The 12,074-nt window shown below is 36.4% G+C and overlaps 1 protein-coding gene across 10 annotated transcripts in view; it reads left to right on the forward strand.

Moving 5' to 3' along the window:
* Window positions 1-12,074, forward strand: part of TOP6BL (TOP6B like initiator of meiotic double strand breaks) — a 92,538-nt gene that overhangs the window by 5,471 nt on the left and 74,993 nt on the right. For all 10 annotated transcript variants that reach the window (XM_073809212.1, XM_073809220.1, XM_073809214.1 and 7 more), the window contains one exon: window positions 3,442-3,495. In XM_073809212.1, the coding sequence (XP_073665313.1) occupies window positions 3,442-3,495 (54 nt within the window). The remainder of the gene's footprint in view (window positions 1-3,441; window positions 3,496-12,074) is intronic.

Consider the following 12,074-nt stretch of genomic DNA (forward strand, 5'->3'; position numbering starts at 1 on the left):
AAATGCAACTCACAACAAACCAGAAAATTTTGTTGCTGGAATGGTCCATCTGTGAGAAGCTGAGGGATGACTATATATTAGGTTGGCCAAAAGGTTTTTTCTGTAAGATGGCTCTAGTAGTGTTTAGTTGTCTTTAACTTCATTCAAAACAATTTTGTTAGATTGTATTGTGACAGCTGTCATATCAGCGTGCATTTAGAAAAAAACTTACCAAATTGGTGACTTTTTGTGTAGCCATTTTAATATTGAAGATGAAAGAAAAAAAGCAACATTTTCAGCATATTATGCTTTATTATTTCAAGAAAGGTAAAAACACAACTGAAACGCAAAAAAAAAATTGTGCAGTGTATAGAGAAGGTGCTGTGACTGATTGAATGTGTCAAAAGTTGTTTGCAAAGTTTCGTGCTGGAGATTTCTCACTGGACGATGCTCCACGGTTGGGTAGACCTGTTGAAGTTGATAGGGATCAAATTGAGACATTAATTGAGAACAATCAACATTATACTACACGGGAGATAGCCGACATACTCAAAATATCCAAATCAAGTGTTGAAAGTCATTTGCAGGACTTCCCTGGTGGTGCAGTGGTTAAGAATCCGCCTGCCAATGCAGGGGACATGGATTTGATCCCTGGTCCGGGAAGATCCCACATACCACTGAGCAACTAAGCTTGTGTGCCACACACAACTACTGAATCTGCATTCTAGAGCCCACGAGCCGCAACTACTGAGCCCACGCACTCTAGGGCCCATGTGCCGCAACTACTGAAGCCCGTGTGCAAAGAGCCTATGCTCTGCAAAAAGAGAAACCACTGCAATAAGCCCGCACCCAGCAACGAAGACCCAACGCAGCCAAAAATAAATAAAATTGAAACAGAAATCATTTGCACCAGCTTGGTTATGTTAATTGCATTGATGTTTGGGTTCCACATAAGTTAAGCGACAAAAACCTTCTTGACTGTATTTCCGCATGTGATTCTCTACTTAAACGTAACGAATGTTACGTTCCATTTTTAAAACGAATTGTGACAGGAGATGAAAAGTGGGTACTGTACAATAAGGTAGAATGGAAGAGATCGTGGGGCAAGCGAAATGAACCACCATCAACAACACCAAAGGCTGGTCTTCATACAAAGAAGGTGATGTTGTGTATATGGTGGGATTGGAAGGGAGTCCTCTATTACAAGCTCTTTCCAGAAAACCAAACGATTAATTCCAACAAGTACTGCTCCCAGTTAGACCAACTGAAAGCAGCACTCTGAAAAGCATCCGGAATTAGTCAACAGAAAATGCATAATCTTCCATCAGGATAACGCAAGACCGCATGTTTCTTTGATGACCAGGTGAAAACTGTACAGCTTGGCTGGGAAGTTCTGATTCATCCATTGTATTCACCAGACATTGCACGTTCAGATTTCCATTTATTTCGGTCTTTACGGAATTCTTTTAATGGAAATTTCAATTCCCTTGGAGACTGTGAAAGGCACCTGGCCCAGTTCTTTGCTCAAAAAGATAAAAAGTTTTGGGAAGATGGAATTATGAAGTTGCCTGAAAAGTGGCAGAAGGTATTGGAACAAAACTGTGAATATGTTGTTCAATAAATTTCTTGGTAAAAATGAAAAATGTCTTTTATTTTTACTTAAAAACTGAAGGAAATTTTTTGCCAACCCAGTAGTTTTTCCTATCAGTAATTGTTGAAGGCTTTAACAAGTATTATTACTGCAGTGTTTCCCAAAATGTGTGCTACAGGATGTTTATATAAATTATGAGAAAGGAGTTATGCAGTCATCTAAACTTGAGGAATGCTGGTTAAAATCAAATGAGTTTTGTTACTTTAGATCTTCTCAGAACCTTTAATATGCAAGCACGGACTGTGAATCTTTAAAAATTGGCTGTAGTATACAGCATTTCCCAAACATATTTGACCTCGTAGCTTTTTAAAAAATCATCTTCTGTAAAGAGAATTTGGGGGAATGCTGTGGCTTTAAAAATATGTGTTCTGTCATCTTTGCATTTGAAGGGTAGCACTTTATTTAATACAGAAAGATTAGGAGCATAGCTGAAAATTTGGGGTTGGATGTGGAGCAGGCAGAATGATTGCTCTCCCTGCACATGTTCACCCAAAGTGACCCATTTTCAACAATTGTTGGTATGATACTTGTTAAAACTAAGAAAGGTTGTTAGAGGGAACAGTGTGATATATGCAGTTGAGAAACATCATGGACACACTGTGAGACATACAGTTTGTGGTTTGTTTCTTGTTGATATTCTAGCTCCTTGCTAATCACTGGTGTCGGCCTGCTACCACCTTCCATCCGTGTCCCAATCACAATCACCCACTCCTTTAGGTCAGAATCAGTGTATCAGTGTGAGGAACACTAAGTTTAAAAAAAAAAAAAAAGATTGTTTTTGTTAAATATTCTATGCTACCTGGGCTCAGGCCTTTTGAAATATGTATCATTTATCCAGAATCATTCAAAATCTGGAGATCTAGAACAATGCTATCTGATAGAACTTTTTGTGATGATGGAAATGTTCTTTATGCTGTTCAGTACCGTAGCCATTAGCCACGCTTGGCTATTGAACACTTGAATGTGGCTAGTGTGACTGAGGAACAGTTTCTCATTTGATTTAATTTAGTTAGATTTAAATAGCCTCATGTAGCTAGTAGCTACTATATTGGACAGCACACATTTAGAGAATGGTATTGCCTCTCACCCTAGATCAGTGGTTCTTAAGCTTTTTTCCCTGCCTGAAGAATACATATTTCTTGAGGGATAGACACATTTCCATTGGTTCTTGTGGCAGTGATTCTTAGATTCTTAACTGTGGGGTCGCATCACTCTGGGGGAAGTCATGTTCTATTTGGGAAAAAAAGCCTCCAGGGGATTCTGATCTTTTCCCCCCTCTTAGGTACCTGCTTCCTCCCTTACTGTCTTTCCCTGAAGAATTATTGCTCTAAGTGCCGGAATGTTCAGATTTAGAACTCTAGGTACAGATAATTCTTACCTGATAGTCTAGTAAAGAGTAAATTTACTAAAGAGTAAATTGGTTAAAAGAAAGGCCAAAAATTTTAATTGAATCTCATACTGGAATATGAGTTATTGGCATGATATACTCTGGTTACTAGCAAGAGTCTGTGGTCTTCCTATGATCCTTTTTTATCAGGAATAGTAATATTCAAAGAGGCAGCCCTGGTGTTTAATATAGGTAAAAAGAGTTGCTATTTGGTTCTCATCTCTAAGAAGTTATTCTGCCCCTGAACAGTTGTAGCCTCATAATACTTCTTTGGTGCCTCCATTTTTACTGAATTCATTAGTAGTGACCATCTTTTAATGTTCTGTATCTATAAACAGTGATTTCAGGCTCCCATATGATTCTTTAGATGAAATCCATTGAATTGCTTTATTTATGATACTTCTTTGTATTCTGTTTCTTACAGTTGCTTCTGCAGGAAGCATTTTTGGCGGTTTGGTCCTCAAGAAGATCCTAAAAGGTAAAGAATTACCCGACTTCCACAAGATTAAATCTCTTCCTGTCAATAAATTTGGTATTTTTGAAACAAATTTAACATATACTGAAAGATAGAGTTGTCAGATTTAGCAAATAAATATACTGGACACTCACTTAACTTTGAATTTCACATAAACAATGAATACTTTTTTAGTATATTTGCATGTTCCATGCAGCAGTTTATCCTGTAATTTATCTGAAAATCCTGCTGAAAGATGATCTATAAAATTGTACAGATACAGGAAAATTGTATAGACCTAAGACAAGATACCTAGGTCACTGTAGCTTCTCTGAAAAGTCTGTATACAACCTCAGGCAGAATTTTCCCAGATGTAAAATACAATTTTTAGTAAAGTATTTGTTCACATCTACCTAAAAGAAATAATATATGGAGAATGCTTTTACTATAAAAGATTTGGGCTGGTATTAATACTGTTTTCCACATGCCAAGGTTTACGGTTTAGGAGTTTTCAGTGACCTTAGTTTTAGAAGTTCTTCTTTCCTTTGATTTGAGAATAATCTAAAACCAAAGGACATACATACATTATTTTAAGGAGACCAAAATGATTTGAGAACCATTGTGCTTTCATTTTTATCTTTTATGGTTGTGTGACTTGTAAATATTATCTAATGGGTCTGTCTTTTCCTAATGAGTGGTTAATTTACAAATTTTACAAAACAATTTTTTTAAAAGAAACTTTCCCCAACTAAACCTGGAATATAAATAGATTGTGGTGTTTTTTTTTTAACTTTTTAGTTTATATTGGAGTACAGTTAATTAACTGTGGTGGGTTTTTTTTGACTTATGTTTGTCACTGCTTTAAGAAAATATGCTATATATTAAATATAGAAACAATCAAAAAGCTACATTAGAAGGGTATAATGTTATAAAGTAAATGTTTGTGAAATGTATTACCGTTGGACTTTTTCAAATAGCAGGGTTTCTTAATGCTTTTTAAAATACAATCAATTTAAAATTTTAATTTATACCCAGATTTCCAGCAACTCAATTACTGCATAAACCAAAGTACCTTCCTTTATCTTGGTCTTATCAAAGAAAAGAACAAACTATTTTTTTGCAACTCACAATATGAAAGACTAAAGACATAAACATGTAGGAAACAGTTCTACCTTTTGAAACTTCTTATCTGAAGTAATTTTTAGTTTAAGCATGGGGATTTAAAAGTGCTTGCTTGTTAATTTAAGGGTCATCAGGTGTATTCCCTTTAGCCTTTGAAATTGTCTTGGCCCTCTGAATCTACCTTCCAGCTGTCTGTACACTGGATTCCTAATAAACCTCAGCTTTTTGCTCTGTGGTCCTAATTTGTTTAGATTCTGCTTGGTGTGCACACATTTAAAAGCAGTAATTGTGGAGGAAAAGTAATAAAACAAAAAATTGAGATTTTTGTTCTTAGCTCCATAACAGATGTACTGTGGGAGCTTGGGTAGAATGTTCTCCCTGTAGTAATAATCAAAATGATGATTTATTGAGCATTTACTGTGTGCTGAGCTTTGTGCTTGACACAGAGGGGTTACAGTGGTGAATATGATAGATTTGATTTCTCCCCTTAGTGCCATATTTAAGATATCTTAATCATCTGATTATACTGCCTCCCAAAGCCTATGCCTGGAAGAAAGAGAGAGTCAGCTTACTGTCCTGGAGAGTTTGCTGCAATTCTAAGACTTTTAGAAAATCTGAATTCAACTTTAAGAATCATGAGTTGACTGCCTCAAAATCATCTAGTCTATTTATCAATCTTTAGTTCTCTTCCTTTTTGGATTATGCCACTGAGATGATGCAAAGAGTGGAAAGGCATTCTTAATGCCATTGCTCCAGTTAAATGTGTGAAGGTGCTTTGAAAGAAATGAAAATTCATAAAAATAAAAGGGAATATGTTATTAACTCTAGGGAGGAGATAGGAATATTTCCTGCAACTTAAACCTAAACTGCACAATGAGTGGTTAGATCATACATAGTGCTGCTTCTTTGTCTAATATTTGTGAAAGTGCTTTGAAAAAAGTGAAAAGCCATGTAAGTACAAAGAAATGGTTTTATTATCATTGTTAATAATAGGGAGAAGGTATTGAGTATAGTTTATGGAATAACCACCTATTTATTATGCTAATACGAACTTTAGACAGTTTGTGTCATGTTGACTTAGTTTTAATTTGTTATTTTAAAAGCTCAAAGCAATTTTGTGCATATTTTATTTAGTCTGTTTTCATATCCTTGTGATGAAGTGGAGGTGGCTAACTTTTTGTACAAAGAGGAAGTAGTGTACATCAAATACACAATAAAAATTGAGTCATTTGCTCATAGTCAATCACATTTAGTAACCGACCTTAGCCTGTCTTCTCTCTAGCTGTTAGGGCTCATGATATTAACTTCCACTTAATAATGCTATTTATTCTTACTAATTAGTAACAAAAATGACTCAGTGAAGCTCACAAAGGAAGCTGTCCAAGACTAAGATTTGAATTCCTTAGCTCCCTGACTTATGTACCATTAATTATGCCTTTATTACTCTTGTTACTTATTTAGCATTCCTATAACATTATTAGCAAACTGCTTTGAATTGGTCTATTCACAAATCTTTACACTATGTAATTAACTTCATCAGGAAGTCTCTGGTGGCTGATTCATTAACCATCAGATTTCCCAGTGCTAAAGAATTATGTATCTGTACAAAATTCATATGCCTCTGAATTCAGTTTGTTAGCTATGTCATCCTCTTCATTGCTCAGTTGATTTCTCTCAGTGCCTAAAAAGAGGTCTGCCCTCTCTTTAGGGGAACTGTACTGTTGTAGAGCCATCCAGCTTCAGTTTTCTTTACTCTTCAATCTATTCTATCAGAGTTGTATCAAGGTACTTTTTCTCTGGATCTGGACCACTTCAGATCAGTTCCTATACAAACAGGCTCATATTTCTGGGTGTTTTATTTATGCTGGATTAATAAATGATGACCAAGATAATCTCCCTGTTTTTCTACCTCTCTAAAAGTTTATGTTCTTTTTAAGTTTTCTTTTGTCTGTGGTACCTAATTGTTTGAACTTTTGTCCAGTAAACCTTTATTGAACCTCTACCTTGCCACAAAAAAGTTATAGTGAGAGGTACCTCTGAAAATAAAACACAGTGTGATAAGTACCATAGTGCTTCTTTGGTAACACAGAGGATATTCTCTAAAGATCAGTCACCAATATGCCTTTCTTCCCTTTATTATTCTGCATCATTATTCTACGTTTACTTCAGATATCTTCTGCTTTTAAGGCTTTAACTATTATTTCTATGTTGATGAGACTTTTTTTGGTCTCTATCTCTAATGTGTTTCTAGCTTTGATTGTCAATTGGACTATTCCATTTGAGGGTTCCTCTGGAATATCATGTGTAACATGTCTCAAATAGGGTTCATTTTCTTAAACTAACTTACTGTGTAATCCCCATTCCTTTCAGTGATACTAACATTTTCATAATTCTCCAGGCTTAAAAGTTTTGGCTTTTTTTGAGGGGAAGGGGAGACTTCTCCTTTTCTTTTCTCCATTATCTAATGTAATTGAATTTTTGGTTAATTTTGCTTTTATAGTGTAGAATTATTATTTATTAAATTATTTATTAATTTAAACACAGCTTTATATTCCTCCCTTAATGACTCCCAATTGCTTATTAGAATAAAACACCTCAGACCCGATTTGAGGTACTCTGTCAATTAGAATAATCTTCTGCACTTTGAAGGATGATGCTCATTAAGATAGATAAATTCTTACGTGTTTAAAAATTCTCATTCCTTTATATTAACATATGTACTACTATTCTGCATCATATAGTTATCCATTTATGTAGAAATCCATTTACATATTCATTTGTTATCCATTTATGTAGAACTAATTCTATCATAAATATCTATTTGGTGAAACGGGATAGTTTTAGCTTGTCCTTCTTGCCCAAATCTAGAAGCTACTTCCTAACATGTCCTTACTTTAGTGAAGAAAAGAAGGAAAAGAAAGGGTAGAAGAGAGTGATGAGTTGGAGGAATATGAAAAAAGCCATATATATATAGGTCTTTATTTATTTCACTGTTTTTTTGTCTCTCCTAGTCATATTATTTTTACTTGTTTTTTTTTTTTTTTTTGCGGTAGGCGGGCCTCTCACTGTTGTGGCCTCTCCGGTTGCGGAGCACAGGCTCCGGACGCGCAGGCTCAGCGGCCATGGCTCACGGGCCCAGCCGCTCCGCGGCATGTGGGATCTTCCCGGTCCGGGGCACGAACCCGTGTCTCCTGCATCGGCAGGCGGACTCTCAGCCACTGCGCCACCAGGGAAGCCCTTTACTTGTTTTTTAATCTTATTTTAAATATCTCCTCATTCCCATGTTTATTGACATAATTTAACGCTTTACTAAAATACAGTTTGGCCAATCATTTAAAAAAATGTTCATGTATTTTTCCCAAGTAAGAAAATTTACAACTTTGTTTTCTTCAAAAGACTAGATAGGAATACCAACCCTTGAAAGTGGGGAAGACAGTTTTGCTGTTGATGTACGGTTACATAGTTATGATAGTTCAGCTTTTGCCTCCAAAATGGCATCAGGGAGATTTAAAAAGAAAAATATTTAGTTTTGTCCCTTTTGTTAATTTGTTGGGAATGGAAGTCAGGAGTTGTGCTTTTCATACATTAGAGAGATTGATGTGTCCAGGCTTGCTCAACACTGAGTGAAAAACTCACAATGGTGAACTCTTGGATGTCTGACTTAATATATGTTTTTAAAATCTGGGATGCTCATAGTCAAAAATTTAAAATCTATTATAATTTTCTATCTTACAAGATCAACAACTCTAAATCTCACTACTTATCTAACACTTTTTCTCCTGGGAGCTCGTTTTGTAGACATGACCTCATTCTCGAGAGATAGGTCAGACATAAGTTATCACCATTTCTGTTTCAGAGATGAGGAAACTGAGACTTACCTCAGTCTCCGATATTAAGTTTAGAAGTAAGGGAAGAGCTTGGGGACTTAGGTCATTGGTTATCCTGTGAGTCCACGCTTAACCCTCACGCTTTTGATACATTCTAAATAGTCTCTTGCTGCTAAATTTGCATAACACATGGAAAGATTTTATAACGAGAAGATTGATTGAAGATCAAGAGAAGTTAAAATAAATGAATTTGTCTTCGTTTCTTTAATATTAAATATGCCCTTTATTGGTTTGAGGAAGTTCTCTTTTAGCCCTGGCTAGCTGAGAGTTTTTATTAGGAATGGATGTTGGATTTTATCAAATGATTTTATGCATTTATTGAGAAGATCATATGATTTTTCTTTTTTAGGCTGTTAATATGGTGAATTACATTGATTTTCAAATGTTAAACCAACTTTGCATTTATGGGATAAATCCCAGTTGGCCATTGATGCATTATGTATCCTTTTTATGTATTGTTGGATTTGATTTGCTGACATTTTATTTATTTATTTAAAAAAATTTTTTTTTAAATAAATTTATTTATTTTGTTTATTTTTAGTTTTGGCTGTGTTGGGTCTTTGTTTCTGCGCACAGGCTTTCTCTAGTTGTGGCGAGTGGGGGCAACTCTTCATTGCGGTGCGTGGGCTTCTCATTGTGCTGGCTTCTCTTGTTGTGGAACACGGGCTCTAGGCACGTGGGCTTCAGCAGTTGTGGCTCACAAGCTCAGTAGTTGTAGCTCGCAGGCTCTAGAGTGCAGGCTCAGTAGTTGTGGCGCACGGGCTTAGTTGCTCCACAGCATGTGAAATCTTCCCGGACCAGGGCTCGAACCTATGTCCCTTGCATTGGCAGGCAGATTCTTAACCACTGCGCCACCAGGGAAGCCTGATTTACTGACATTTAAAAAATAATTTTTCCATCTGTGTTCATAAGAGATATTTGTAGTTTTCTTTTCTTGTAATGACTTTATTTTGGTATCAGAGTAATGCTGACTTTATAAAATGAATTAGGATGTATTCTCTGTTCTTCAATTGTCTAGAAGAATTTCTGTGGAAGGTATTATTTCTTCCTTAAATATTTGGTACGATTCATCAAAGGAAGCCATCCGGGCCTGATTTTTCCTTTGTGGGAAATATATATATATTTTTTTTTGCGGTACGTGGGCCTCTCACCGTTGTCGCCTCTCCCGTTGCGGAGCACAGGCTCCGGACGCGCAGGCTCAGCGGCCATGGCTCACGGGTCTAGCTCCTCCGCGGTATGTGGGATCTTCCCGGACCGGGGCACGAACCCGTGTCCCCTACATCGGCAGGCGGACTCTCAACCACTGCGCCACCAGGGGAGCCCTGTGGGAAATATTTTAACTACAAATTCAATTTCTTTGATGATTATAGAGCTATTCAGGTTATTTTGTTTTTTTGAGTAAGTGTGGGTAGTTTGTACCTTTCAAGGAATTTGTCCATTTCATCTAAGTTGTTAAATTTATTGACATAAAATTGTTCATAATATACCCTTATTATCCTTCCAACACTTGTAGAATCTCTAGCAATATCACCTCTCTCACTCCTGATGTTGGTGGTTTATATTCGTCTCTCTCTCTTACTTTCTCACTTTCTCTTTCTTTAATCAGTCTCGCTAGAACCATATTCTTTCTGTTGTATTCTGTTTCATTGATTTTCACTCTGATCTTTTATTCTTTCCTTTCTTCTGCTTGTTTTGGATCTCTTTTGCTTTTCTGTTTCTAGTTTCTCAAAGTGGAAGCTGTAATCATTGATTTGAGACCATTCTTTTTTACACTGAAGTCATGATATTCTTTTAAATAGTTCTTTTAATAGTTCTAAAATTTTAAAATTTAATTATTATTATAATTATAATTAATCTAGAGTTTATGTTTATTTATGATACAAGTTAGGAATCTAATTTAAATCTTTTCCTTTCCCCAATAATTTGTGTTATTATGCTTTCATAAACTAGGGCTCTATATATGCTTGGATCTGTTTCTGGGTGCTCTAGTCTTTATGTCTGTCCCTAGGCTGGTATCATAGAGTCTTATTTCCTAAAGTTTTAGAATTAATCTTGTTGTATGATAGGGCAAATCCCCCCTCCTTATTTTTTTCCAGAATTGCCTTTGGTTTTTAAAACCATTATCTTACTTATGAATTTTTTTTAAATTTATTTTTGGCTGCTTTGGGTCTTCGTTGCTGTGCGCAGGCTTTCTCTAGTTGAGGTGGGTGGGAGCTACTCTTCTTTGTGGTGCACGGGCTTCTTATTGCGGTGGCTTCTCTTGTTGTGGAGCACAGGCTCTAGGTGCATGGGCTTCAGTATTTGTGGCACGTGGGCTCAGTAGTTGTGGCTCCCGGGCTCTAGAGTGCAGGCTCAGTAGTTGTGGCGCAGGGGCTTAGTTGCTCTGTGGCATGTGGGATCTTCCCGGACCAGGGCTCGAACCTGTGTCCCCTGCATTGGCAGGCGGATTCCCAACCACTGTGCCACCAGGGAAGTCCCGCCTATGAATTTTATAGTTAGTTAAGTTCCATGAAAAATCTTATTGTGATCTTGATTGTTATTATTCTGAATTTGTAGGTTAATTTGGTAGCAATTAGCATTTTTATAGTATTAAGTGTTTCTGTGAGTTGATATACTTTATCATTTATTTAGATCTTCTTTTTCTTAAAAAAATATGTTATTTAATTTTAATTGTCACAACTGGGAGGTAGGCCCTATAATCTCCAGTATATAGATTCTAGAGAATAAGGGACTTTCCCAAGAGCACCTGGCTAGTAAAGCTGAAGCCTGCCTGACTCCAGAGGCCATTTTGCTAGATTTTATTATTTGTTTGAAATATTTTCTTCTCTCCCTATGGGCTGGGCCATGTAACTTGCTTGGGCCAGTGAAATGCGAATGGAAGTAATATGCACCACCTCCCAGAAGCTTTAAGAGCCAGTGTGTTTTTCGGTCATAGCTCCTTTTCTTCTGCTGTGAGGCTAGGATGCCAGGCTAGGATGCCTATGATGGAAGGTGCTCCTTTAGCCTGGATTCTGCTTTGGAATGACTCCTTTCTGTGCTTGCCTGGCATGCCTCTTAATTGGTTTCTAGAGTTCTCAAAAAGGCAATTTGATATTGTTGTTAAGTTTGGTATCTCCAAGGGAGAGTGAGGGCCTGAGACTTGCTCTTCTGCCATCTTGCTGACGTGATTCCTATTTAGATCTTCTTTTATGTTAACACTTCTTTATGTTAACACTTCTTTTCATAAGTCCTAGACATCTTTTGTTGTATTTATTCCTAATGTCTTATAGTTTTTATTGCTATTGTGAGTGGTATTCATTTTTTCAATATTACTGACTTGAACTGTTAAAATTTTGATAATTTATCTGTAGGTTCTGTTGGATCTTCTATAAGGACAATCAAAGCATTTCTAAATTCTTACCATTTTTTTTCTTTTCATTTTCACTTCTTTTATGGCTTATTTCTTTTCCTTGTCATATTGCATTAGATAGAACAATATTAGTATTGGATAGAAGAGCACAGGTGATATTAGGCATCTGCGTCTTGCCTTCCTTCAATGATATTACTTAAAATTCTACCATACAGGGCTTCCCTGGTGGCGCAGTGGTTAAGAAT

The sequence above is a fragment of the Tursiops truncatus genome, chromosome 8 (genome assembly GCF_011762595.2).
Source record: "Tursiops truncatus isolate mTurTru1 chromosome 8, mTurTru1.mat.Y, whole genome shotgun sequence".
Classification (NCBI taxonomy): domain Eukaryota; kingdom Metazoa; phylum Chordata; class Mammalia; order Artiodactyla; family Delphinidae; genus Tursiops; species Tursiops truncatus.